The sequence below is a fragment of the Notechis scutatus genome, chromosome 1 (genome assembly GCF_049901735.1).
Source record: "Notechis scutatus isolate UNSWTSFEM ecotype Mainland chromosome 1, rNotScu1.2, whole genome shotgun sequence".
Lineage (NCBI taxonomy): Eukaryota > Metazoa > Chordata > Lepidosauria > Squamata > Elapidae > Notechis > Notechis scutatus.
This window is the reverse complement of record NC_142009.1, coordinates 169,934,540-169,962,470: the sequence shown is the minus strand read 5'-3', so window position 1 is coordinate 169,962,470 and position 27,931 is coordinate 169,934,540. Positions and strand designations below refer to the sequence as shown.

Below are 27,931 nucleotides of genomic sequence, written 5' to 3'. Positions count from 1 at the left end.
TTACCTGCTAGTTTTTAATCAACATGCTTTGCTTTCTCTGTTCATCCAACAGAAAGGAGAACCATGTTGCAACATTTTTTCATTCGAGGCAACAGAGCAATTGACTTTTGAAATTCCTTTGAATGATTCTGGTTCAGCTGGACTTGGCGTGAGCTTAAAAGGCAACAAATCTCGAGAGACAGGGGCAGATCTTGGAATTTTCATCAAATCTATCATCCATGGTGGTGCTGCATATAAGGTAGTTTATTTATATTACTTTTGTGTTGAGTATGGGGAAAACCCATATAGTTCAGTAAGATCTGTAATTATTTTGATATTGGCTCTTGGGAACGTCAGTCTTTTGTATCACCCCCAAAATACCTTGTTTTGGATGTATTTTGAATATGAAACTAACATAATTTGAGATTGTTATATCATTTTTATTTAGTTTAATTTCTCAATATTTTTACTAACTTTGTTACTTAGTAAGAAATATACATAAAATGTATACATTCTATTTCATATTCCTTTCTGTTATATAGTATTAACAACTACATTTGTTCTTTTGACGCTAAATGAAATTATTTCAATCCTTTTGAATCTCAAAATAATTTTTCCTCCTTTTGAAAAGGATGAATGAATAGTATTTTTATGGGAATGAGATAAATTATTGTTTTACATTTTAGTGAAATATATATTAGTATATTCAGCAAAATTTATATATTGTGGAATGCACCTTAGCAAATGGCAATATTGGAAAATATTTGTACTTACAGAGTAGGTTCCTTGAGTTTTCATGTTTTAATTAAAAGATTCACACATGACAAACTTGTCTTAAATATCAAGTCACTAGGGCACCTGTATGAAAACATGCAACACAGATGGAGCCATAAATCATCACAAAAGAAATCAAGAGTCTCATTTGTAAGTTGTAAAAGAAGTAATTTATCTGGTCCATGAATTCAAAAAGTATATATTCTGTCTGCGCAGAAAATTTAAAATAGCTTGATTATATTTAAGTTAATAAATTAGTACTGTAGAAATAATTATATTAAAGGCAACATTAAAGACAACAATGTTGTAGAAAGAGAGGAGGAAAAGGCGGCAATCTGGAATTTTTTTTATCATGCTGTAATATTTTTACAAGGCTATATCATTGGCTATATTATTTGTTTATGTATGGATGGAAAATGAATGGATCTAAATATCTGAAAATTTACAAATCCTATCTTATTGATTTAATAGTATAAATGTGATTTTTAAAATGTTTTCAGTTCCTAAAGTTTGTATTTCCCTTAAAAACGGTTGTTTAAAAATGCATGTTTCTTTACTTTTGAGCAAAAAGATAATTTCCAATATAATCTATGCATTGTAGATGTCTATTAAGTAATATTAAATAAATGGTAAGTTCAGTATTTGTTTAGATTTATCTCACTTTCCTCAAGATAATCATCCATACTTTTGTATTGAAACATTTATTTTGAAAAATAAGTTTTAACAAAATACAAAATTATAGCAATCATATCAGTGCAATACATCCCTTTATTATTAAAATTACTGTTTGTCAAGGTGTGCTTTTGTGTCTTTCTTGCAGCCATTGCAAACGATCCAAACAATTGTTTTGTTACATGTTATGCCTTCAATATAAAATAGATTTTTCTATTCTAAACTAGATTGATTAAGTTGGGTTAACAAGGGTGTAATTAATCTAGTTCTGGGTTTTTGTTAAAGTTTGCTGTGTAATATTCCATTATAAGTTACTACAAATACATATATGTGTGTATTTGGTAATCTCCCATCCATATAGGCTGTTTGAAAGTGAAGTTCTTTAAAGGGAACAGGGGAACAACATTCTTAAGGAATGTGATATAAAAGACTGTAAATATTATGACATTAGGTTTTATTTTTGAATTACCTGATGACTGTATAATAAATAAACAGAACAGAACTGAGAAGAAAATTATGCATTTAACCCCTGGAATTTAAATTGTTACCATCAGTGCTTCTTAATATTATGAAATTATTTATTTTAACCATAAATTAAAATGGTAATGTGGCTGTTGTACTATTAAGTTTAGACTTGTAGATCATTTTATTTCTTGTTTAAATGTTTCAAAAGTGTGGTGCAATAATCTAAGTCTGTTCTCAACCACAAATCCTATGACTGGTTATTGACAAATTTAATTCTATCGTGATTAGGGACATAGTTTTACCAAGAGTATTTGAATTAGATATTTTTATATACCACACAAAGCTTTTTAGTACATCAACTCTACCTCTTACTCATATACACTTTAATATATACCAATTCTTTTATCCATGGAAATATACAGATTATTTTTAAAGGTAAACTTTAAGAAATAAAAGCAAAGCTTTGGGCAGAAACTTGATTTTTCATTTGCTAATAAACTTTTTGTTCCATTATTCTCCCCTTTGTTTTCACAAGCAATAAGCACTATGTTTGAATTTAATATAGCTTCTCTCTTACTCTGATAAATAGCTCAAGGAACTTTCCTCCAAACCAAACATATTGGAGAATATGGTGTTTGGTAAGATTAAGCTGGGACTTCTATGTGTGTAGAATTCGGAGTACAAATAGTCATCTAAATGCTTCACAATATTAATTTTAAAGAGGCTTGGTATGGTCACCAATGCATTTCATGTTTCTCGCTACTACTGATCCAATGTAATTTTTTTCCTTTGAATTCTTCCTAGGCTTATATTGTCAGCTTTCATAATTTACATTAATTAAAATCATTTTTACAGATTATTATTTGTAAAAAAGAAGAGAATTTGAATGTGAAGCTACCCTGATACATGGTTTTCCAAAATGTGTTGGAGTAGCATCTTAAAAAAGAGGTTAATGCTATATTTGCAGGAAAAGAAATACTGTTCTTACTTATAAAGAAAAATTTGTAAAATGACTATTCTTGCAGTTGTTGGAAGTAACTTACTCATTGTGAAGAATAAGCACCTCTTACTCTTAATGGAAACCTCAAAATAGTTGATATGTATTGAATTTATTGAAGCTATGGATTTTAGAGATGAATACTCTAAAACTTGTAGCGTACTTTGTTACCGTATTTGCCGGTGTATAAGACGACTTTTTTGCCCTGAAAAACATGCCTCCAAGTGGGGGGTCGTCTTATACGCCGGGAGTGACCGACCCCACTTCGAGCTTGAGTTGCAGCCGGGAGGGAGGCTGGGGGGAGCGGTGTGTGTGTGTGTGTGTGTGTGTGTGTGTGTGTGTGTGGCGGGTGTCACTCGCCACGCGCTGCGCAACCTTTTCCCCTCTTCCTTCCTTAGCGGGTGGGGAGGAGAGGATTCAAGATCCTCACGTGCGGCGTACTTTTCTTTTTCTTTTTCTTTTTGCACGCAGGTTTTGCATGCGGGCGGCTGTAGGTTAAGGATGGGGAGCCCCGGGTGGGTTATCAGGTTTTACGGTGCTTCCAACATGTGCGAACGGTGGGAGAGCGGAGAAGAGAGCGAGCGAGCACCCCGCTGTGTGAAATCCTGCCGTCAAAGCAACACTGGGGGAGGCAGGGTATAAATTTACCAGGTTAATGTAGCAATGGTGATTAATGCCCAGAACATTGCGGGTATTGGGGTGTGTGTGTGTGTGTGGTGGTGGTGAGGAGAGGTTGTCCTTTGAATGCGGAAAAGTAGGTGTGACCTTGTGTAGGAAAATAAAGAGATCCTTTTTAGCGTGTTTGGCTTCTTTGCCCCCTCGTTCGTTTTGACGTGGAGATAATGGCCTTCGGGCGGAGGGGAAGAAAACGGTAGCTGGATCATTTCAAATTTCATTTACTCTCCTGCCTCACTTCAATATGTCTGAGCGACTCCAGATACTGGAAGACTTTTTGAATGAAAGTGTTACCTCCATTTTTTTTTTAAAGAGGGCCACTTGGGGAAAAAAAAAGATTCTAAGGAATTCCTTGTTTCTTGATTAAAGAGAAGGCATTGAATATACTGTTCCTTGGCAGCCTTTTCAGTGTCCGGGTTTTTGGTGTGTGTGTGTGTGTGTGAGAGAGAGAGAGAGAGAGATCAGCTGTATTGAGAAGAGAACGTTTCCTGTGTTCTCATTTTATTTACAATATATTTTACGCTTAATGGTAAGCAATGAAAATATTTTTAAAACTCATTTCTAAACTCCATAGCTATTTGCATATTCTTGGTTCAAAATTGGATTAGCTCATTTCAAAATTGTCCAAAGCAGAAAAGTGCGCAAAAAAAAAAAAAAGTGCAAAAGTGGAAGGTGTGTGGAAGAGGGGGTAGTCTTATACGGCGAGTATATAACAAACTCTATATTTTGAGTGGAAATGTTGGGGGTCGCCTTATACGCCCAGTCGCCTTATACGCCGGCAAATACGGTAAATTGATTTCCTTCATGTCATAAACAGGCTTATTTCAGGGATGGGATCCGACTGGTATAACTACCGGTTCTGTCTATTAGCGTCACACGTGCATGCGCGAGTCACGTGAGTGCAATTTATAACCTGCTGAGCTGCCTGGACAGCAATTGGAAAAGCCCTTTTTTCCTGCTTTTTCAACTGCAGCTGTGTCGCACAAGCAGCTGCAGTTGAAAAAGCAGGAAATAAAGGTCAGGTAAGAGCCCGGGCGGGGCGGGGGGAAAACAGCAACAGATGCCTGCTGCTCTTCAGAACTACAGATTCTACAAAGGTGGACAGAACTAGTAGAAACCCACCCCTGGCTTATTTTTGTTGCCTCCAGAGTCTTCAGATTCTTTAGTTTGGAGAGATGATGCATGAAAGTAGTTTTGAGGATTTGCATTGGTTTATATGTACTTACTACTTGATGCCTTTATGAGCAGTGGTGTGTTGCTGCTGGTTCAGACTGACTCGCCCATACTGGTAGTTCTGACCACCGGCTGGGCTTGCCTACCCACCCCGGTACTATTCCGTCCTATATATCTGGCTCGCTCGCCCCTCCCCACCCATGCAGCTAATTTCTGTGCCTCGCCTGTTCTACTCACCACGGCTGCCACGCACAGGAAATCCCCGTATTTTTGCAGCTGCGTACAAGTGAAGTGCATGCACACACACACATTTTCGGTTCTGCACTAGGTGAACTGGTTGTTACAGTATGTGCAGGCCACCTATTTATGGGTATCAATAGCCCATAAAGATGCAGCAGAAGCTATTTAACAAGCAACATACTAAGAGGTGCCTATGCAAAATCTGATATCATTTTTTCAATATATCAGATGTTGAATACATGGATTTCATTATATTTGAAAAAAAATCTGGCAGCAGCAGGATCTGCAAGATCTCATTGCTTTACTCAGAATGTTGAAAGCAATATTTCAGTGTCATATTGCAAGCTCCTCCCCAATGGGGCATCTGTGTGTTTTTGTGACAAATGTAGAAAACGAGTGAGGCTTTCATCACATTGCTGCTTTCATCATTCTCCTAAATGCTGCTGCGAGAGCCCAGGATGGGTTAGACTCCTCCTGATGACATCATCAAGCTGAGTCTGTCTTGTATAAAAGGGACTGCCTGTGGGAGTTTCCCCCAGCTTTGACTCAGCTTCTTTAGATGACAATTGAGCTGGTGTCTCTGAAAGCAGTTTTAGTCAGCAGCAAAAGTCAAACAGCGATCTTAGATCATTGGCACAGCTCCCAGGGACCCAGTGCAGCTGTGCCTTCAGGAGAGTGGGGCTCCACTCTCCTGCAATGCCGAGGATTTGACGTTTTCAATCCAAGGGAGACTGTAAGTAAGGGAGAAGCCCTTGGCCCTCCTCTGTGATTTCGGCCGCTGTGATCATAAAGATCGGATTGGCAATAACCGCACCTCACAGCTGATAGAAAAAGCCATGGTTTTCCCTTTCTAGCCGATTTCGCCGCTCGGGGCTGTTTCCAGCGTAGGGAGCAAATAACAGCCATCGTAGCCTGCAATTCATGTGAGAGGCCATTTCGAAAGTTTCCTCTTCCAACGCACGTGGCGAGCAGCCATTTTAGGTGGCCTCATCTACCAACAGCCTGTTCCTGTCCCCAAAAAGGGCCATAATTAAGGCTACCGCATAGGCAACACATAGAGAGGGTCGCTTCCAGCACCTCTTGTGTTTGCTTATGCCAACTATGGATCAAGATAAGATCCATGCAGAGCTTTCGGGCCTGGACACCCAAGGCCTCCAGACTACCAAAAGAAAAAGAAGGAGACAAAACTCTTAATCTATTCAAAGGGAGGTAGTGGCCAAGACCAGGGGCGAAGCTTTGGGCCCCAAGAAAACATCCCAGCCCGAACTAAAAGCAGAGAAACGAAGACATGCGGCCTTGGAGAGGCAGTTCAATAAGGCTATTGAGCAGATGAGAGGACAGCTGCAATGGGCCTCCCGACCATCTTACCCTCTGGTTGTTCAGGCAGGTACTTCCAGGGGAGTGGATGAAACTCCAGTCCCTTTTGACAACACCCAAGCCTGGTTTCCAGAGCCGGTTGAGGATTAATTTGGGCCTCAAAACCTAAGCAGATCAGGCTGTTAATTTGACAAGTAAAATCTAAACCTAGAGTGCCCCTGGCCATGCTTTCCAAGCTCCTGGGGAAAATGATATCATGCATTAATATAGTGCCCTGGGCTAGATTACATGCCAGGTCACTCCAATGTTTCTTCTACCTTATCAGAAGACAGGTAGGAGTTGTTCCCTCTTACAGGTCAGATTAACTCCGGTGGTCCTTAAATCTTTTCAGTAGTAGTCATCTGAGGCGCTTCCCATGGGACTCTTGTTCAAGGAACCAGATAGGTTTGTGCTGACCACAGATGCCAGTCTGTATGGCTAGGGAGCCCATCTTCAATCCAGGGTGGTCCAGGGACAATGGTCCCAGGCAGATTTGGGCTATAATATTAGTTGGCTAGAGCTTCAAGTGATTCATTTGGCCCTGACACAATTAGAAGGTGCTGTCTCAGATAAGGACATCCTGATCTTGATTGACAATGTGTCCACCAAGGCACATATTAATCGCCAAGGTGGGACACATTCAGGACCCCTGATGCTAGAGGCAGAACAACTCTGCTTATGGGCAGAGAGGCACCAGGTATCGCTCAGAGCTGAACACATCGCAGGCATGGCCAATGTTGAGGCTGACTGGCTTAGCAGAACCACCATTGACCATGCAGAGTGGCATTTGCACCCCGATTTATTTTAGGAACTGTCAGAATGCTTCGGATGGCCAGCAGTGGATCTCTTTGCTTCCCAGGACAACACGCAACTCCCAAGGTTCTACTCCAGATTTGCGGTTCTGAGGGGCAGAGGGAATGAACACTTTACAAAGCCCTTGGCCACAGGAGCTCCTGTACGCCTTTCTTCCTCTGCCCCTGATTCCGAGGGTCATCCAGAAACTATTGGCGGAAAGAGCAGAAGTTATAGTTGTAGCCCCTCACTGGCCCAGGAGGCCATGGTTTTCAGACTTAGTAAACCTTTCCATCTCCAGTCCTTGGAGGATACCGGAAGACAGAGTGTCACTCAGCCAGGGGCCAATATTGCATCCAGAGCCCCAGTGGCTTCAGTTGGCCATCTGGAGATTGAGTGGGGATCTCTGATCCAGGACAATTATTCCTCCAGAGTAATAAGAACTATCCAGGCCTCCAGGAGACCCTCCACCAATTGCATCTATGATGCAACCTGGAAAGCTTCGGCAAATGATGTTGTGAGTATGACATTACCCCTTCCGGGGCCTCAATTGCCCAGGTGCTGGACTTCCTCCAAGAGGGCCTAGACAAGGGACTTTCACCTAACACTCTGCGGAGGCAGGTTGCAGCCTTGTCCTCTCTTCTATCCTTGGGGCAAGTGGAATCTTTGTCTAGACATCCCACGGTCCACAGGTTTCTGAAGGGTGCTACAAACCTGAGGCCTCCAGTGGTTCATCGATATCCAATGTGGGACCTCTCTAAAGTACTGTAGTCACTGACTGAGGCACCATTTGAACCACTGAGGTCAATTCCCTTGCTGTTTTTGTCTTGTAAGGTGGCATTTCTGGTAGTGATCACCTTTTCCAGAAGGATTTCGGTCCTGGCAGCCTTGTCTGTCAGGATAGACATCTAGACCTACCTTTGTTCCTAAGATTAATACCGTGTTCCACAGATCCCAGGACACAGTGTTACCTGATTTCTGTCCCCTTCTGCACCACGACCTGGAACGCAAGTGGCATACCTTAGATGTTAGAAGGGCTCTTAGAATTTACATCAGACGTATCTCGACATTTAGCAAAACTAAGACCATGTTTGTGTCCTTTTCCCCTTCCCATTGGGGGAACAAAGCTTCTCCTCCCACCTTGAGTAGGTGGATCAAGGCATGCATCACACAGGCCTACAAAGCCTCTCCTAATGGCACACTCTGTTAGGAGTGCCTTGACTTCAGCTGCCTGGGCCACCCAGGCACACCTAGAAGAGATTTGCAGAGCGGCTATGTGGACCTCCCCATCTCCGTTCATCAGACATTACTGTTTGGACTCCTATGCCTCGATGAGTGTGGCTTTTGGCAGATGGGTGATTCAGTGAGTGGTTCCAACTTCGGAGAGATTTACTGGACAAGGACCCTCCAGTGGACATGCAGGCTTTGGTATGTCCCATCCTGAGCTCTCGCAGCAGCATTTAGAAGAATGGGTGTTGGTAGATTTACCTGAGAACGCCCTTTCGATATATGCTGCTAGAGAGCCCAGCCCCTCCCTTATTTCGTACGGACCATGGTAAGATATGTTAATGTTAATGTTAAAGATTCTGTTTGGCTTTCAGAGACACTTACTACAGTCTGTCAAGTACCTTGAGCTGGTGAGCTGTGATCCTGTTGTTTGGCTTCACGTTCGTGGTCGTGCCACATCTTCATGGTGGGCATCCGTTCGCTTCATGTATGGGTCGGAGGGGTTTGAAGCGGGTAGTGATGTAGCTGCGGTACAACTTCTGGTCCATGGTCGTGTCTCATCATCTGTGTGGGTATAAGTCTGCTTTCTACGTGGAAGTGTGGTGGTAGCATCTTGTGTGGCCCTCGTGGGTGTGGGTCTGGTGTCATTCTTCATGTGAGGTACTTGTTTGTTAGTGAGGACGGGTTTCCAAATGGCTAGTAGGCAGGAGGTATCATCTCGTCTATTCATGCTGTGTGGGTGTTTTTCTTTTTTTAAAAAAACAAACTTTATTAATTTTTTTAACACACACAAACAAAACATAGGATGTAGTGATATAAAATTTCTCTTCTAGAAGAAACAAATAAACCATCATATTTCTTCTGCCTTAATATATTTTCATTAGTATTCTTCCACATCCTATCAGACTTAAACAAACATTACACAAAACATAAATACATAAAACTTCTTTTTGGAAGGTGGCTTACCCCGAGTTAACTCTTTTTATACAGACATCAATCAAAATTTATACTCACTTAATATACTATCTCATATCTTATTTAGCATTCTCTAATTTTCCGTATATTTTCTCTCTCCTACTCATTCTTTTAATTCTGTTTTATTCCATCTCAATTAAATAATTATATTTGCATCTTTGGTCCGTTTTCTTTCAATCACCTACTTATCCTTTCTATCTAATACAATATTTCTCCTGTAAACCCAAATTGAAGTATGACAACTTTTTATCTTCCCCCTAAATAACACTTAAAATAAAACATATTTTCCGTGCTGATTCTGCTCCGTACACTCAAAGTATTACATTTCAAAATAATAAAACACACAAATAATATTGAGTTTGATAAATAATAATAAAACTAAAAACAAGTAAAAAAAGAAATATTAAATTTATAATATAATAAAAACAATGTTTCATAGGAAATTAAATTCTATTATTAATTCTTAAACAGTAAAGATAATATTTCATAAGAAATTAAACTCAATAATTAATACATTTTTGAATCATATAATATTCTAATTTTCTAACTCAGCTTCAAATACTAATATCTACAATGCATTCTTATGTACTTTTGCAGAATCATTTTTTAAAAATTATCTCACCCCTTATCTCTGAAAAAAAATATCATTTTTTAGGATCTTGTTTAAAGCCTTTATGACTTCTCTTTCCTTTTCCCCTTTCTTTCTTCTCCATTCTAACTTTTTGACCCCCCCCCCATCTCTCCAATTTCACTCTCTTACTTCCCTCTCTGTTGTATTTCTCTTTTCTGTTGCTTTCTGACATCATATCGCTTTTTCATCTCATTTTTCTTTTTCTTGGTTGCTTTTTTAAGTTCTAAGTTCATCTTTTCCTTGCCCCCCTTCCGCTTTTCTTCCTCCACTAAGTGTGTATGTCCATAAAGATGGCTTCTCCTTCATCCTGTCGTTGTGGGTAGAAATCGCCATTTCCAAAAAATGAAAGATAGATCCAGAAGAGCCCTTATCTTCTTTTTTCAGTCTTTGAAATTCCAGTTATAGTCCTTCAAAAGATAATGCCATTTTTTCTTTCTTTCTTTTTTAACGCAACCCTAATGTCTTTAACCCCTTTTTTTCCCCACAGAAATCTCAAAGTAACAAAGCAAGCGAAATCAGAACAAACAGTTTCATTTAGCACTTTCTTCTTTCTATCTTTTCACCTCCTTTAGGGTAGAATTCAAATACACACTTCCAAGATGACCTTCTAGAAGTTTTAATGTCTTTTAATCCTATTCTTATAGGCTCAAAGCAAGCTCCTTCAGTACAATCTTATAATGAGTCTTTATCTCTTCCCTTCCCCTTGTAAAAAATAAAAGGAATTTTAAGTTTTTTAAATCCAATGTCCAGAAATCCTTTATCCCTTGGCTTTAAGTTTCAAAGTAAATTACCTTCGGTGCCCAAGTAGATTTTCCAGATCTCCGTCTGTTATTTCTATGGGGAGGGAGAGTAAACAAAAAGCTTCCCCTTCAGCTCACCGCAGCTTTCTGATCTTCTTTGGGAAACAATATATCCTCAGGCAATTCAAGCAGTTCAGTTTACAGGGTATTTAAAAGTTGTTATTGTCTCAGCTCAGCCAACACTTTCACTTTCAGCTTCCTCCAGCACAAATCTTACCCGGCTGCAGGCTTCTTTGTGACGGCCATCACTGACCGCCGCTCCACCACCTTGGGAAAAAGGGGTTTTTCCGGCTGGGGAGGGGGTCTGCGACACCCCCAAACCCCTGTCCGGATTCCCTCTCTCTTCGGCTGCCTCTACAGGGCAGCCATATCCCCCAGACCCATTTGGATCGGGGGCACCTTGGCAGCAAGCACAGCAGGAATCGCGAGCTGTCGCGAATTCCTGCTGCCGCCGAAGCCATGCAACCGGAAGCATTGCTGTGTGGGTGTTTTTCTATCTCTATGGCTTCTCTGATTATTCTGTTGTTGAAGTGTTCAGTTTTGGCGATAGTTCTGGTATTTTTAAAGTCAATCTCATGTCCTGTGGCTTTGAGGTGTTGGACTAGGGAAGAGGTTGGTTCTTCTTTTGTGATTGAATTCTTGTGTTCTTCAATGTGTGTACTTATTCTTCTGTTGGTTTGTGAGAACCGGTAGTTAGAAGAAATCTCCTTTTTTCCCCCCACCCTTATTACATTCTTGGCAGTATGCCTAGATTTACTGTCTCTGAAGGAAGTTTGTTTTTACTTTCTTAAAGGGGAAGGGTTATTTTAAACCTTTTACACTCCTATTGGGACGAGATATTCCCCTGGATATACTTCCAGCCACATGCAACAATCAGCACTTTGAAGAAATAATTGAATAACTGGAAAGGAGCTTTTAATGACAAGGAACCAAGATGAGTGACATTCAGCAAGGCTTCTTGGCTAGCTAGAAAGATTGACATTCAAACATGAGTTTACAAATCCTTTCTGAGTTTTGTTCTAAAACTGGTTTTTGGTGAAGTTTAATTCTGTGCTTGGTGATGTTTAATCCTGTATTTATTGATGGGATAATTTTCCCTATTCAGCTTTGTTTGGAAGGAAAAAGGTTAATCTCTGTTCCTGAAAATAAACTGGGTTGAGAAATCTGGCTACTTCCTGTGTCTATTTGTTCTGGTAATTGATTTAAAAAGCAACAGCTACTGTTGTGATTTCATTATTTGTATTGGGTTTGAATTTTTCCTGCCTCATGGTTTCTTTTTCTATCTGGGGAGGGGGTCTTCCTTCACTGCTTAGTGGTATCTGGCACTGTCCTTTTGGGGTGTACTTCCAAGAAGCAGGATGCAAGTTCGGCACTGATTTTGTTACTGCTTTTCTGGGGGGGCATGTGACCTTTCCTTAAATCTAGATGATTTCCTTAGGTTATCTTGTGAGGTGAGTGAGACCAACTGATATTTTTAAGTGGTGCAAAATGGTTCTAAGGATTGCTTTTCCTGGGCGTGCTTTTTCTGGAGAGCTTAAATGACCTATGGGTTTCACTTTATGAGCAAGAGTTAGCTGCTGATAGGTATCATTGCATTTTAACTATTTTAATTCCTCAAGGTGCTCTGGCACCCTGCCTGATTTGTAACTCCGGCTTGCAGGTATGTTTAATCTAATGATTGGTATTTAGGGCAGCTTTTTGCAAGCAAAGAAGCTTTTTGTATTTTTGTACAGGTAATCCTTGACTTACAACAGTTCATTTAGTGACCATTCAAAGTTACAATGGCACTGAAAAAAGTATCTTATGACCTTTTTCACACTTACGACTGTTGCAATCCCCAAATTCCCCACAGTCACGAGAAGTCAGGCGAGGAGAAGCATCCCTTGATATGAGTGACATTGAGTTGGCCATGCCCACCCAGTCACATGTCCACCAAGCCATATCCACCAACTAAGCCTCACCCACAGAACCAGTTGTTAAAAAATTTGAATCCCACCCCTTTATGGATACCACGCAAATAAAAATTATAGGCCAATTTCTTTATTAAACGCTAACTATAATTTTTTTATGAATATTATGACAGAAACAATGAAAAAAATATTAAATAAGAAAATACATCCAGACCAAAAGGGATTTTTACTGATGAGACAGATAAAGAACAATACTAAGACAGTAAATTAATATATTAGTGTATTTTGAGGCCCATCCAGAAAACAGGTGGATGCTCAAAAGGCCTTCGACAAAGTCAATTGGCAGTATATGATCCAGCAGATAAAAGGAATGAAATTCGGAGATAGATTGGAAAATATGGAGTCAATTTACTCCTTCCAGAAAGCAAGTAAATAAATGGGGAAGATAAAAATTCATTTGAAATAATGAAAGCAGTATGGCAGAGTTGTCCATTGTCACCTCTGCTCTTTATCCTGACTCTACAGGTTCTGCTAATAAGAATAAGATCGAACCAGGAGATAAGGGGGCTTAAAATAAAACAAGAAGAATATAAGGGCCAAGCATTTGCCGACGACCTAGTATTCTTCATAGAAGAACCATTGGAGACGGGACCAAAATTAATACAGGAGATAGAAAAATTTGGGGAAGTAGCCGGCCTTATAATTAACAAGGAGAAAACCAAAATGATAATCAAAAATTTAACAGACAAACAGAAAAAGGAATTAGAGAAAGAAATAGGATTGCTGACTGCAAAAAAAGTTAATTATTTGGTCATCTGGCTGAGAGCAAGATGCTCATCAATAAAAGATGATAATTACACTGTCAGCTTTGGAATCCTTATTCATTGCTGCCACAGAGCTTGAGAAAGTGGGAGGGGTGATTTTTATTGAGTAGCTCTAAGTAGACAAAATAGAATTATTTTGTTAGTTCAAGGTCATAAAGTGTGGCACAGAAACAAAGAGGAACTTACTTTGGGATTGGTTCATATGATGTGATGATGAGAGAAAAGGAGATGGTTTGTAGTTTGGGACATTGTGGGAAGTCCGGGAAACTTTTAGTTTTGAAATTCCACAGATGTGCCAAGTGCTATTCTAATAAAGGTACTTTTGAGATTATGCTTGTCTCAGAGTTACTGATTGGAATGGAGGTTCCCTGGAACGCTGACATTATTTTGAAACTCTAACAACTTTCAGCACTCCAAAGAGGGGAGCTATTAGGGGTTGCTGAACCGCAGGACTGATTCCAGGAATGGATCAGTATGAGGAATCAGCAATGATGGAAGGTGAGACAGAAGGGGCTTGGGTGGGGGCTCCAGAAGATTAGCTGAATCCCACACACACCCTTCAGAGAAGGTGATGCAGGCATTGAGGCATGCAGAAGAGGGACAAGATTTAGGAGCCCAGCCCAAAGGATCACACTTGTGGGGGAGTTGTCAGATGGGACCAGAAGAAAAGCTGCCGGAACAAAGGTCTTTCTCAAGCCCTCTACATACTGCAAGGGAGACAGATTGGAGGTGTGGAGCCCCAATTGCATCAGACGCCTCCCAAGACAGCAACCGGGGAATTACATCCCGAAGCCAATCATTGGCAGGAATTGCAGAACAGCTTCACCAGCTAAAGGTGGAAAGTTATGCCTCAAAGTCACAAACTCTTCAGGCAAGCTGCAGCATAACGCAGCCCACTTTCACCTTCCCCAGTTTAAGGAGGAAAGGGGAATTTACACTGGTATCAGTTGGAGATGGCCAGCAAATCAGCCCAGCCTGGCAGGATCAAATTTCAAAGGAGAGACGTAGACTACAATGGGTATGTTATGAACTCCAAGTCCTCCCCCCCACAACCAGAAAGGAAATTACCCTCTGCAGAAAGTATCTCTCCAGGGTGGGGATTTTATCCTGGCCAAGGGTGGGTCCAGTGCCAGTGGATGCCAGTGCCAGCAACGCCTTGGCCCCAAAGAGAATCAGTGATCCCTTACCAACAAAGGGATCTGCACAGGCAGCAGGCAACAGCCACTCCCCCTTTCCCCATGCAGGGAATAAGGCAACAACTGGCCTCTTCATCGCAGGCCCCTAATCAAGCCCCCCTTGGAGCAACCCTGCAGAGGCTCTTCTTCCAGAGAGCCTCAACCCAACCAGGCCTCGGAATACCCTTCCAAAGTAGATACACGCCTTGTCAGGGTCCATTCATTCTGGCTCAACCTGCAGTTGTCAGGGTGATACCACCTCCCCACCCACTCCACAGACCAGATGCTGTTCAAGGTGATTTTTGATGGACGGCATGAACATTTTGCTTATTTCCTCACTTGAATCTGGTCTCACATAGACCAATTTGGAGGCCAATATGCAACAAAGTGTGATCTGGTTACTGCAATAACAGATGGAATGAGATGCTTCTGACTGGGTGGCTCAATTGCACCATGAACAGGCCCCAGAGGTACAGGATATAATGCAGTTATTGATTTGTTTATTGATTTGTTAAGATTCAGATTTGAAAATCCAGACAGAGTGGCAGAAAATGAGGACAAATTAATGGAAATGAAACAAGGCAAGCGACCCTTACCAGACTTTGTGTGGGACTTTAGAAGGGTTGCAAGCCACCTCATGGAGTATAAGAATCATCTTGCACTATTTCAAAAACGCCATTGACCCAGAAGTTAAAAAGGCCTGCAACATTAGAGGGATACCCGAGATGTGGTATGCAACTGCCCTCAAATTAGACTGCGACATCAATCAACAAAAAAGACCTCTACCTGAAGGAGTGCTGTGGCCAGATGACTGCTGACCAGACCTACTGAAGCTGCTCCCACCCAACCCACCAGAATGATAAAGTGTTATCATTGTCGCCAGGATGGCCATAGAGCAACTGACTGTTTGGACCCTGCACCTGTTCCACAAGCTGCACAACCAAGGTCTAATACAGCCGCCAGGGGTCAAAAAATTCAACGGAAGCCTCCAGACACTAGCCACTTTGATAGACATACCATAGAAGGTCCTCGCCTCGCAGAAGGAAGCAATGAACTTCCAACCCAAGACACCCTCCCCAGAGAAGCCAATGAAGAAGACGACCCTATGGTGAGTGCACCCATCACACCATTTGCTGTCAAAGTGAAGTTAGTGGTGCCTGACACAAGGGAGGCAGGGGAATTAGAAGCTGTCATAGATAACGGGTGCTCTAGATGCCTTATTGGCCTCCCCATTGTTGAACAATTGGGTATAAAAATAAAAACCCTAAAACGCCCAATCAGATTTGAGCAAGTGAATGAGACTTTAATTGGGGGGATCCCGGCCACTCAAATGACAGAGTTAATCAAACTGGAGATGGGTACTCACCGCGTACTCATACATTTTATAGTGGCTCCAGAATCTCTCATATTGGGACTTGCTTGGCTAGATAAATGGGCCCCTACCATCAAGTGGGAGGATGGATAATGAAAATTAAAATTGGGGTAGTCACATTGCCCCCCTCCCCCCACTAAAAAACTACCACCCAACATGGGTCCAAAAACTGAAGCAGCAGCCAGCGCCTCAGACCTTCTTCCAAGTACTCCCCAAGTCCCCAAACAATACAGAGAGTTGGCTGAGGCATTCAGTGAAGAGGAATGTAATGTTTTACCTCCCCATCGAGCCACTGATTATGCCATAGAGTTAGAACCTAGGGCAAAATTGCCAAAGCCAAAGATATGTATTCCATGACATCAGCTGAAATGACTGAATTGAGGAAATACATCGATAACAATTTGGACAGAGGTTTCATTGAACCTACCAAATCTAGGTTGCCCGCCCCAGTGCTGTTCAAAGAAAAGAAAGATGGCGGGTTGAGATTATGTTTTCATTTTAGGGGCATGAACGCAGTGTGCATAAAAAACATGTACCCTCTCCCCCTTATGAAGGACTTATTAAACCACCTGTCTAAGGGCAAGGTCTTAACCAAGCTAGATCTGAGAGAAGCTTACTATTGAGTCCGCATAAAGGAGGGAGACGAATGGAAAACTGCCTTCAACTGCCCTTTCGGTAGTTTCCAATTCTGAGTCATGCCTTTCGGACTTCAAGGCCCCCCCGCAGTATTTATGCAACTCATCAACAAAGTGTTACATCCGCACCTGTACCAGGAGGTCCTCGTCTACCTGGATTACATTCTTATATTCAGCGAAACCATTGAGGAACATGTCAAATTAGTCAGACAAGTGCTGAAAAAACTTTTAGCTGCTAAGTTATATGTAAAACTGTCAAAAATGTGAATTCCACAAGGAGTTGCTGGATTACCTGAGCTACTGAATCTCCAACCAGGGAATTGAGATGGACCCTGGAAAAGTGAAAGCCGTGCTAGACTGGCAACCCCCCAAAACACGAAAGCAGCTTCAAAGCTTTTGGGGTTTTGCCAATTTCTATAGACAATTCATTCCTTCTTTTGCCGAGGTCGCCCTCCCTTTGACAGAGTTATTGAAAACAGGGCCTTCCCCCACCAAACTGAAGCCCAGTCAACCCCTTGCTTGGACAATAGACTGTCAGAAAGTTTTTGAAACCTTAAAACACCTCTGCAGCTGAGCCCATTTTCCAGCACCCAGACCAGACCAGACCTTTCATCATCCAAGCTGATGCTAGTGATGTGGCTATTGCGGCCATTCTTCTCCAAAAGGACTCTCAGAACCGTTGAATGCCCTGCACTGTGTCCAAAAAGCTGACGGACACAGAGTGAAGATGGGCAGTTTGGGAGAAAGAAGCATTTGCAGTGCGATGGGCTTTGCTGACTTGGAGGCATTTCCTAGAAGGGGTGAAGGAGTCGTTTGAGGTGTGGACTGATCACAAGAACTTTGAGGTTGTAAAGACACCTCGGAAGCTATCACCTAAACAAGTCCACTGGGCTCAATATTTCAAGTGGCTCAACTTCAACAGGAAAAACATATTGGCGGATGCCCTGTCAAGAAAACCCCAATTTGACAGTCGCCGAGAGGAAATAGTGCAGACTATGATATCAGAAGCTCAACCGGCAAGCCAAGTAACCACCCAAGGCCAAGCCAATCACAACCCCAGACACCTGGAAGACAAACTGACAACTGAGTTGAAAGCAGCCCTATTGACCGATCCCTGGGTTGTGGAGCATCAAACCAAGTTGACAATGAATGAGGGACTGGCTTGGAAATGTACTAAACATTATGTATCTGCTAATCTAAGACTAATGGTCCTAAAGCATAGCCATGACTCATGGTTGGGGGACACTTCGGTTTCTTAAAAACCCTACATTTAATCAGAAGACAGTTCTGGTGGCCAAAAATGAAACCTGATATCGAGGACTATGCGAAAAGCTGCTCGATTTGTGGCATGATGAAACACAGAACTGGGAAACCCCCTGGCCTCCTCCAACAAGTAGCTGAACCAACACAGCCGTGGGAAGAAATCACAATGGACTTTATCGTAGAGTTACCTGATAGTGGAGGGAATACAATCATTTGGACTGTTATTGACTTATTCTCTAAGCAAGCCCACTTTACAGCCTGTAAAGGACTACCATCTGCAAAAAAGCTTGCAAAACTGTTCGTGAAGCATATCTATAGGCTACATGGAGTACCTCGTAGAATAATCTCAGACAGAGGGATATAGTTTACCACTATGTTCTGGAGGGAGTTTTTAAGGTCTATTGGGTCATCCCAAGGATTATCCTCAGTGTTCCATTCAGCATGGAACAGAGCAGCAGAGAGGGCGAACACCATGGTGGAACAATACATTAGATGCTATGTAAATTATCAACAAGAAAACTGGGTGAAGTTATTACCATTTGCAGAGGTTGCTTATAATAGTGTTGTGCATAGCAGCACAGGCTTCACTCCATTCCAAATCAACACTGGCATGGAATTTGTCCCTATGCCGGAATTACCTAGAGAAACCCCCACATCTATGTCTGTAACAGAATGGATGAACTCATTAAAAAAGGTTGGGAGGATACAAAAAAAGCTTTGACGGAGGCTGCTAAAGAATACAAAAAGCAGGACTTCTGGTTTGAGCTTCTTCGGCAACAGACCAAAGCCTTGTCTCTGCGAGGTTTCGATCCGTGCTCACCGTTGGAGCGCCCCGAGCCGGCTGGTTTCGGGGCTAAGCCACCCCGTAGAGGTGGTGAAGAAGGGGGAGACTGCCTGCAGGGTTGAGGAGAGCCGCATCTCTCCTCCCCAGCTGGCCATTACTCCCATTTCCCAAAGGCGGTTGTAGCGGTGGTCAGAAATGGCCACCACAAAGAAGAACTCGACCAGAAAAGAATGTGCAGGAGGAAGATAAGAGAAAGTTTTGGTTGACCGGGTCAAACAGCAAAAGCAACAAATAAGGTATCCTGGAATTGAAACTATTTAAAAAAAAACAATAACATTGTTCCCTAAGTAGATTTTTAAGCTGCAAAGGAGAGAGAAAAGGGAAAAGATTTGGTTTTTTTTTTTTTTCCTTTTCCTATACTGACAGCTAAGAGACTTAGGCAAGAAATTGGAAAAAAATCCACTTTGACATTATTAGGCATTTAATGCTGAAAATAAAAAGTCAAACGGATAATAAAGATTTCTGGATAATCAAAAGCTTTTGAAAACAGGAAAGGAGAGAAAAAGAATAAAAGGGCAGGATTCTGGAATGCTGTAAGTTCTTTTTAATTCCAGGGCCTGGAATTAAAAAGAACTTACAGCAAAATCTCAACAAGACTTCCAAAAGATACATTTTAACTGAAACATCGCAACAAAAACCCCAGGAAGAGAAAGTGGAAAAAGAAATAAGAAGAAACAGCTTGGGACTATTTGGATTACTTGATGATCTCTGGATTTTTGGTTATTGTATTTGAATGACTAAAATCAATCGGGTGGTTGTTTAAAACTGTTTAAAATGGCTCCACTTTTAGAAGATGCACAAGAAGGGAGAGGTTCTTTTGGCTTCGTATTTCAGTTTTTAGAAATGGAGATTTGGAATTATGAGAAACAACAAGAAATGCCTGCAGAACAAGAAGATTGCGACAAAGAAGAAGACATCTTTAATGAACAAGTAATCTTAGGTGGGGGGGGAGGAAAGGGGGGAAAGATAATGGAAAGTTTAAGATTGGGAAAAACAACCCCCCCAAAAAATAGAGTGAAAAATAAGTATAAAATCAGAAAGCAACAGAAGAGGGAAATGCAGAAGAGAGAATTAGAAGTAGAGAGACAAGGGGGTAAAAAGGGGAGGGAGAAGATGAGAGGGAAGAAAGAAAGGAAAAGAAGTTATAAAGGACAGAAACAAAATATAGAGAAACAGGGCCTATTTAGAGATAATGGGTGAAAATTTAATGGAAAAAGGGATTCTGCAAAGGTACATAAGATAGTATTGTTATATTAGAAATAGAAATAATTTTAGAAAATATGCAACAATGTATGATTAAAATGTTTGATAAAATAGCTACTGTAATTCAGTGGAATGCTTGTCAATAAATAAATGTAATAAAATGAATATATAATGATTTACAAAACATATGTGAAGAGAAATAAGGGAAAAATTAATTATGGAGATTATACGTGTCTTTAAGGAAGTATGATATTTAATTGAAAAGAAATGTTAAAGACGTTAAGATTTTAATGATTATTAATGATAGAACTGAATTGGAATGGAATGAGGGTTTATAATTACATATATTTATAATCCTTTTTTAAAAAAGAATATAGTGTGTATTATAAGAATGTACCAAGCAGAATTCAATTGGAAGTTATGTATTATGTATTATATTGAAGGTCATAAACTTAAGGTATATATTGAAGTTTAAATAAGAGTTGAATGGTTGTAATTAAAAGATATAAAGGTGTCATACTCCAATTAGTAACTACAGGAGAAAACTTGTTTAATGAGAAAAGATAATATGAAATTGAAACAGAACAGACAAAAGTATAAATATAATGATTTGAATTGAGATGAGATAATCAAAATAAAATTGAGAAAATTAAAAGAGGGGAAAAGCTATATAGAAAATGTAGAACAATATAAGATATGGAATAGAACACAAAAAGGAGCATGAAATTGAGTTTTGTGTCTGTATAAAGAAGTTCAACCCGGGACCATGCTATTTTCAAAAAAGATGTTTTACTTGTATTTTGTATGTGTGAAAACCCAAATAAAACTTTATTGAAAAAAAAAAAGAATACAAAAAGCAGGCAGACAAACATAGATCCCTCCAACCACTGTTTAAAGTAGGAGACAAAGTATTTTTGTCAACGAAATATCTCAGATTGAAACTTCCTAGTAAGAAGTTGGGCCCTAAGTTCTTAGGTCCATTCCCGATATCAAAGGTAATCAATCCAGTCACAGTCCAATTAGTCTTCCCCAGTTATTGGGAAAAAATCATCCAGTATTTCATAGTAGTTTATTAAAACCAGCGGTAGCATTAATTATAAGACCAATACCAACAGCGCCCCTAAACCTTTAATTGTACAGGGTGAGACATATTTTGAAATCAAGAAAATCCTCGATTCTAGGTTACACTGAGGAAGATTACAATAATTGGTACTGTGGAAAGGTACCCCTGTATCAGATGCTACTTGGGTTACAAGTTGGGATGTACATGCAGATAGGTTAGTTAACCAATTCCATGAGGAATTCCCCAACAAACCAAAAGGTCCTCTTGGAGGGGGGAGAGAGGGTTAAGGACATCGCCTTAACCCCTGGTTGTGTTTTGTTTATTATTTCTTATAGGAGGTGAACTTCTCAAGGGGGGATCTCTGTCATCTGAATCCTTATTCATCGCTGCCACATAGCTTGAGAAAGTGGGAGGGGGTGATTTTTATTGAGTAGCTCTAAGTAGACAAAATAGAATTTTTTTGTTACTTCAAGGTCATAAAGTGTGGCACAGAAACAAAAAGGAACTTGCCTTGGAATTGGTTCATGTGATGTGATGATGAGAGAAAAGGGGATGGTTTGTAGTTTGGGACATTGTGGGAAGTCCGGGAAACTTAGTTTTGAAATTCCACAGATGTGCCAAGTGCTATTCTAATAAAGGTACTTTTGAGATTATGCTTGTCTTGGAGTTACTGATTGGAATGGAGGTTCCCTGGAACGCTGACATACACAAGTTTAGTACAACAAATAATAAAAGACTTAGAGGGGTGGGCAAAAATACAATTATCCCTATTAGGAAGAATTGTGGCTATCAAGATGAATATTCTACCCAAACTACTTTATTTGTTTCAAACAATCCCTGTGAAATTAGACAAGATTTTTTTTCAGAGCTAAACAAAATAATCACAAAATTTGTATGGGCAGGCAAAAGAGCAAGAATAAAATTAAGTTCACTGCAGGATAATAGAAGCAGAGGTGGCTTTGGACTCACAGCTTGGGAAACCTACTATAAAGCAGCAGGCCTAACATGGATTAAAGAATGGGTAAATTTAAGGATCAAAAGAATTTTATTTTTAGAAGGACATGATCTACAGGTGGGGTGGCATGCCTTCATATGGAGTCCCAGGGGTAAGGCCCATACATATTTTTATAGACATATGCTAAGGGACTCTCTAATACAAATATGGGTAGAAATTAAAAAAAAAACATTTATATAACAATCCCAGGATGGGTATCCACTATGGAGGCAATGATCCACCCTATTACATTAAATTTAGGAAGAATGGCCAGATATTATGAAATTTTAGATCCCAAGGAGAATTAAGGACTAATCAGGAATTAAAAGATCTGGGACTAAATATACACTGGATGCCATATCTCCAATTAAAATCAAAATATAAAAAAGACCAAGAAGAATTCAGAATTGAGATAGAACCAAATCAATTAGATAAACTAATGACAGGTACAGAGGAAAAATTGATATCAAAGATATATCTCCTCAGTCCATCAGAATGGGAAAGCATGGTCCCATCTGTTAGGGAAATATACCTGGTGGAACCACAAAAAAGGGCCTTCTTGGTGGTGACCCCTTCCCTGTGGAACATAGGACCAATTTGGTCTAGTGGTTAATATAGTAGGCTATTTATAATATTAATGAAGTCAGGATATAAATAAATAATAAATTCTTAAAGAATAATTTTCCAAGATGTATGATTAGCCTCCACCTTGTTGATTTTCTGAAATCCCTGTAGACACGTTTTTTAAGTGGGCCTCTTGACTCCAAAAGAAGGTGGAGACAATCAAGTGATTATGTTATTTCTGTCTGAGGGCATCTTTGTATGAGTTGGGCAGTGTTAGGAATGTAAGTCACCTAACAGTTATTTGGGTTGGAAATATATAAACTAGGATAGACATTTTAATACTATGTCTTTAAGAGAATGCTAAACTGTAATTGGGTGTGGTTCCGCAAATGGCCATAAGATGGAGCCAGAAACCTGGGTTGTGTTAGTCTCAGAAGAGAGTGTGAGTGAGTCTCTGTTTCCTTCTGTTGGAGAGTATTGCCGTTCCTCCTAATGACTGTTACTGATCGTTGATGTAAGTCTGTTACTGAACTGTTTTTTGATACTGGACTTTGATATTTGGATTATCACTAAACTGAACACTGACTGCTTTACCTGTGAATGACTTGGACTGCTTATCTTGGACTGTGCTTAAACGTTTATTGGAAGTAAAAACCTACATTTACTGTACAGTGTATCTGTACTCTCACTACGTCTCCCTGTATGCGCTCATTCTCCTAACGGGGAATTACCTCAACACGCAGCCATATAATTTTTTAAAAGAAAGAAAGAAAGAAAGAATGAATGAATGAATACCATGTTTCCCTGAAAAAAAAAACATGTCCCAAAAATAAGTCCAAGCCTGATTTTTGGGGTGGGCCTAAATATACACTTTCCCCTGAAAATAAGCCGTAGTGAAGAGAGTGGGCATGGCCAGCACAGGAGGCAGCCCTCCTCTTCCCTGGTCACCTCAGGCCCCTTGACTCCTTAATTGCGACCCGCAGATCAGCTGAGCAAGTGAGGGCCAGGAGTTGCCTCTTGTTATGTCTCTCACCTGAGGTGTTGCCAGCCCCAGCCCTGTCTGCAGCACAGTCATTGCGATTGCCTGCTCCTCCCCCGCACACATTTCTGCCCGGCTGCACCTACTGCTGCTGGCCTTGCGAGGGCTCTTGATTGGATTGTTGCCTTTGCCTACTTCTGGTGCATGTTTTGAAAGGGAGAAGGCTCAGCTTGTGTTGTCCATGCTGGGGTTTGCACGGCGGCAGCAAGAGACTGCAGGATTTTTAAAAATCTCCCTTCCAAAACATGCTGGAACTGTGCCCTTCAGGCCTTGGCCCTGGTAGACGCTAGCTCTCATGCTGGCTATGCACTTGTGCAGGATGCTGCTACAAGGCAGAAAGCAGTGTGGCATGTTGGGATTGCCTGCTCCCTCCCTCACTTCTGCCTGGCTGCACCTGCTGCTGTTGGCCTTTCAAGGGCTCTTCGCCCTCCTGGCCATGCTGTTCTTGGCTACCCTGAAGAAAAGGAGAAAAGTAGTCTGTGGGACTATGGTAAAAAAAACCTTCCAACTTTGCAAGATTTTTTTTTTTTTTTTTTTTGAGAAAAGTTGGAAGGTCTGAATTTCTGGTATTTTTTATTTTTTTACCATAGACTACTTTTCTTGTCCTGCACATGCAGCGGATAATGGAGCTGAAAAGCAGGTTAGTGGAGGAATGTGGCTGCCTTGGGAGGTGGGGGGTTAGAGATCTCTCTCTCCTTTTTTTCTTTCTCTCTGTCTCCTTGTGGCTCTTCGCTACTCTTTTCTTCTCCAAAGACGACACTGCCGTGAGGAGAGTCTTTGAAACATGCTGCGCCTTTGAGGAAGCCAGGCAGTGCTGGGTCCTTGGGGGAGGCAGTGGAGGTGTCAGGGCTGCTTCCCCCCTCCTCAGCAAGCTGGGCCTGGAGTAGCATGAGCTGCCATGGCTTCCCCGAAGACGACCTGATGCGGCCCCCTGGCTGGCTGTTTTGGGGCCAGGATGGCATGCATGAGTGGGGACATCCTCCTCAGGTGAGCGGAGTGGAGTGATGATTGAAAAGTGTCCTCTGGGGAAGCTTTAAATCTCTCACGGGGGACTTTCACCACCCGAGGAAAGCATTGCTCAGCTGCAGGAGTAAAGAAGTGGAGCAAGATGGGACTAAAATGGGTGGCTAAGTGAGGGACAGGAAGCCCTGCCATGCCCGGCAAGGGAGAGAGAAGAGATGGCAAGAGGAGCCCCGTCTCGCTCCACATGTCTTGCTTCTCCTCCACCTATCCCTCCCCACTTGCCACCACCCTTGATAAAGTGATGGCAGGGAAGGGAAGCAGCCAGGCTGCTATTGCCATTGGGGCATGTGGAGCAAGATGGGAGTCCTCTTGCCATCTTGCCTGACTTCCAGCTCTATCGCATTTCTTGCCATTGTGTGCAGAGAAACAAGTTGTACCGTAAAAAAAAAAACAACTTCTCATGAGTTTGAGAAGTTGGAATTAATTGATTGAACTTGCAAGAAGTTTTTTTTAACGGTAGTCCCACAAACTTGTTTCCCTGCACACAATAGCAAGAAGCGCAATCAGGTAAGACAACAAGAGGAGTCCTGATTTGCTCCATGTGCCCCAAAATAATAAGACCTCTCCAAAAATAAGGCCAACCGTTTATTTCGGGGTTCAAAAAAATATAAGGGTCTTATTTTCAGGGAAACATGGTAGATGTAGTGTCATATGTACATCTGGCCTATTTAAGAACAGCCACCAGTAACAGGCCTTTTTAAAAAAATAACCCACCAACCTATGTTCTGCTCTTTGAGTCTTGCTTCTTTGACTAACTAATCTCTCTGGTATTTGATTCCTGAACTATTGTGTACTATTTTGTTTTACAGTTACCACTGCATTCTTTTTACCTTAAGCTATGTTTTATTAGTTTCTAATGGCTTGTATCTGGACTAAACTCTAAACTACCCCTGTTGCATCCAGCTATCAAGCAAAACATCATTTACTTTTATTTTCTGGAATGTGCCTACATTTGTAAGGCACACTCTGCCTTTTGTCTGCCTTTATGCTAGGCACAAAAGAACAGGACCACACTTGAAATTCCAGTTAAACTGATTTATTACTACTCATGTCTATGCACAAGACAAGATGGAATGGAATTCAATGGAATTCATTAGGGTTAGACGTAGTCCATTCATGACCATGTAGAGACTCTAGACTGTTATCTCTTTAGACTCTACTCTCAAGTTCTGCAACACCTTCACTTAAGACTTTTTTAAATAATTAATTGCAATACTAAACATCAGTAAATCACTTGTAGATCGAGTAAGTGCATTTGCTCTGTCTGAAACAGGACACTAATGAAAAAAAGCTTTATTATTTGTCAATTCCTAAACATATTGGGCATATAATTGCCTTGTATTTCCTCCTTTTTATATCCTCAAAAAAAAAACCACCCAAGAATCATACAAGATTCTCTTGCAGTTGAAAGCCCCTGAGGATTGATTAAAGCCAATCTTGAGTGAAAAGTTCTCTTCACCCCTATTGATCAAATCTAAAAAGATTAGAGGCAGGCTAATGTGACCCCTATTTTCAAAAAGACAAAAAGAAAATATGACTTACACTAATGATAGGCCTTTGAGTTTACTGAGTACCTCAAACAACTGTATGCTAGAAAATTCACTGTTACAGGAACTGGGCATGGCTAGTCTAGTGAAGAGAAGGATTAGGAGAGATATGATGGCAGTTTTCCAATACTTGAGAGGCTGTCACAGAGAGAAGGGGCTCAACCTCTTTTTCAAAGAATCTGAAGGCCAGACAAGGAATAATGGATGGAAACTGATCAAGGAGAAATTCAACCTAGAAATAAGGAGAACTTTTCTGACAGTGAAAACAATCAACCAATGGAACAGCTTGCCTTCGGAAGTTGTGGAAGCTTTATTACTAGAAGCTTTCAAGAAGAGACTGGACTGCCATCTGTAGGGTCTCCTGCTTGGATGGGGGGTTGGACTAGATGACTTACAAGGTCCCTTCCAACTCTGTTATTTTGTTATACTACATATGGCTCATACATTCATACTGCATAACCAGTAAGATGGCAGGATTTAGGATTGATTAAGTGATAATTGATCGCTCTGTCAATATATATCATTAAAACAACTCATTTTTGTTGCCTATCAATTTTATAAAGCAGCGATTGCCTAATCCACCGAATATATAGTCTAAATTATCAAAATTGCATGTTGAAGTTCAAAAATATATTGATGTGTAATTCCTCTTGAAATCAATAGAAGTACAACTTAGAATACTGTCTATAAAATTGAACTTTAGCTCTTAAAGCTTTTGTATTATGATGGCTAATTAGACAATTGGGGTTTTTGTTTTATATTTTGCTAGATATTTTATTGTGTTATTGTTCTACAGTATGTTCATCAGAGAGATTAATATTAAGCAATAGTACTAGTAATTTATTGAATTGATACATTGCTGTCACTTTATCAATAAAATAAAATAGAATAAAATACAGTACACAGTCTGGTTGCAAAATAAAATAGGAGGAAATAGAATGATGAAATACAAATGTGGCAATACACGGAATCAGTAATCAAATAAATGAATCTCCCTTACAGGGTACCCCAAAAATCAATTAATAAATAGAGCAGAATATGATATCATTGTTACATCGTAATGACTACACACAGAGAAGAATTGCCTAGCTTCCCTTAAGAACTAATTCACCTGAGAGTAAGGTAAAGTTGAGAATCATGTTACCAGGCCAATGATAGTAGTTACATATTGCATTGAAGTCTTAGCTTTTAAATCACCATGTGCATACCAAACAATCTGTTAATTCATGGGAGGGGAGGAAGAAAATACAAATCAATTTAAAACATAGTAGATATAAGAAGGAAAGTGTATGTAGTTTGGATGTGAGCAATCAATTTTTTTATTGTGCAGTGGTTAGTATGCATTACTGGAGGCTAATTTTACTGACCACCAGCAGTTCGATTCTCATTGGTTCAAGGTTGACTCAGCCTTCCATTCTTTCAAGTCATTGAAATGAAGACCCAGATTGTTGGGGGCAATGTGCTATAAACCGCTTAGAGAGGACTGTAAAGCAATGTGAAGTGGTATATAAGTCTAAGTGCTATTGTTATTGCTATTATTTGATTTCATTTTTGTTTGCAGTAAAAATTCTTATCTACATGAATCACATCTGTAGGACCTCTCCCATACTCTCTCTCCCATACTTCTTTTATACAAAGAAGATTGAGAGAGCCAGACTATCGCCTTGATGTCCTTATAATAGACTAATTTGTATTGATTGTTCCCCCCTCCAGTGAAGC

General features: G+C 40.6%; 1 protein-coding gene across 4 annotated transcripts in view; it reads left to right on the top strand.

The window, feature by feature from the left end:
* The window catches only part of PARD3B (par-3 family cell polarity regulator beta), a 926,621-nt gene that overhangs the window by 366,226 nt on the left and 532,464 nt on the right, over positions 1-27,931 (top strand). For all 4 annotated transcript variants that reach the window (XM_087949489.1, XM_087949488.1, XM_026673207.2 and 1 more), the window contains exon 11: positions 53-238. In XM_087949489.1, coding sequence (XP_087805615.1) covers positions 53-238 — 186 coding nt within the window. The remainder of the gene's footprint in view (positions 1-52; positions 239-27,931) is intronic.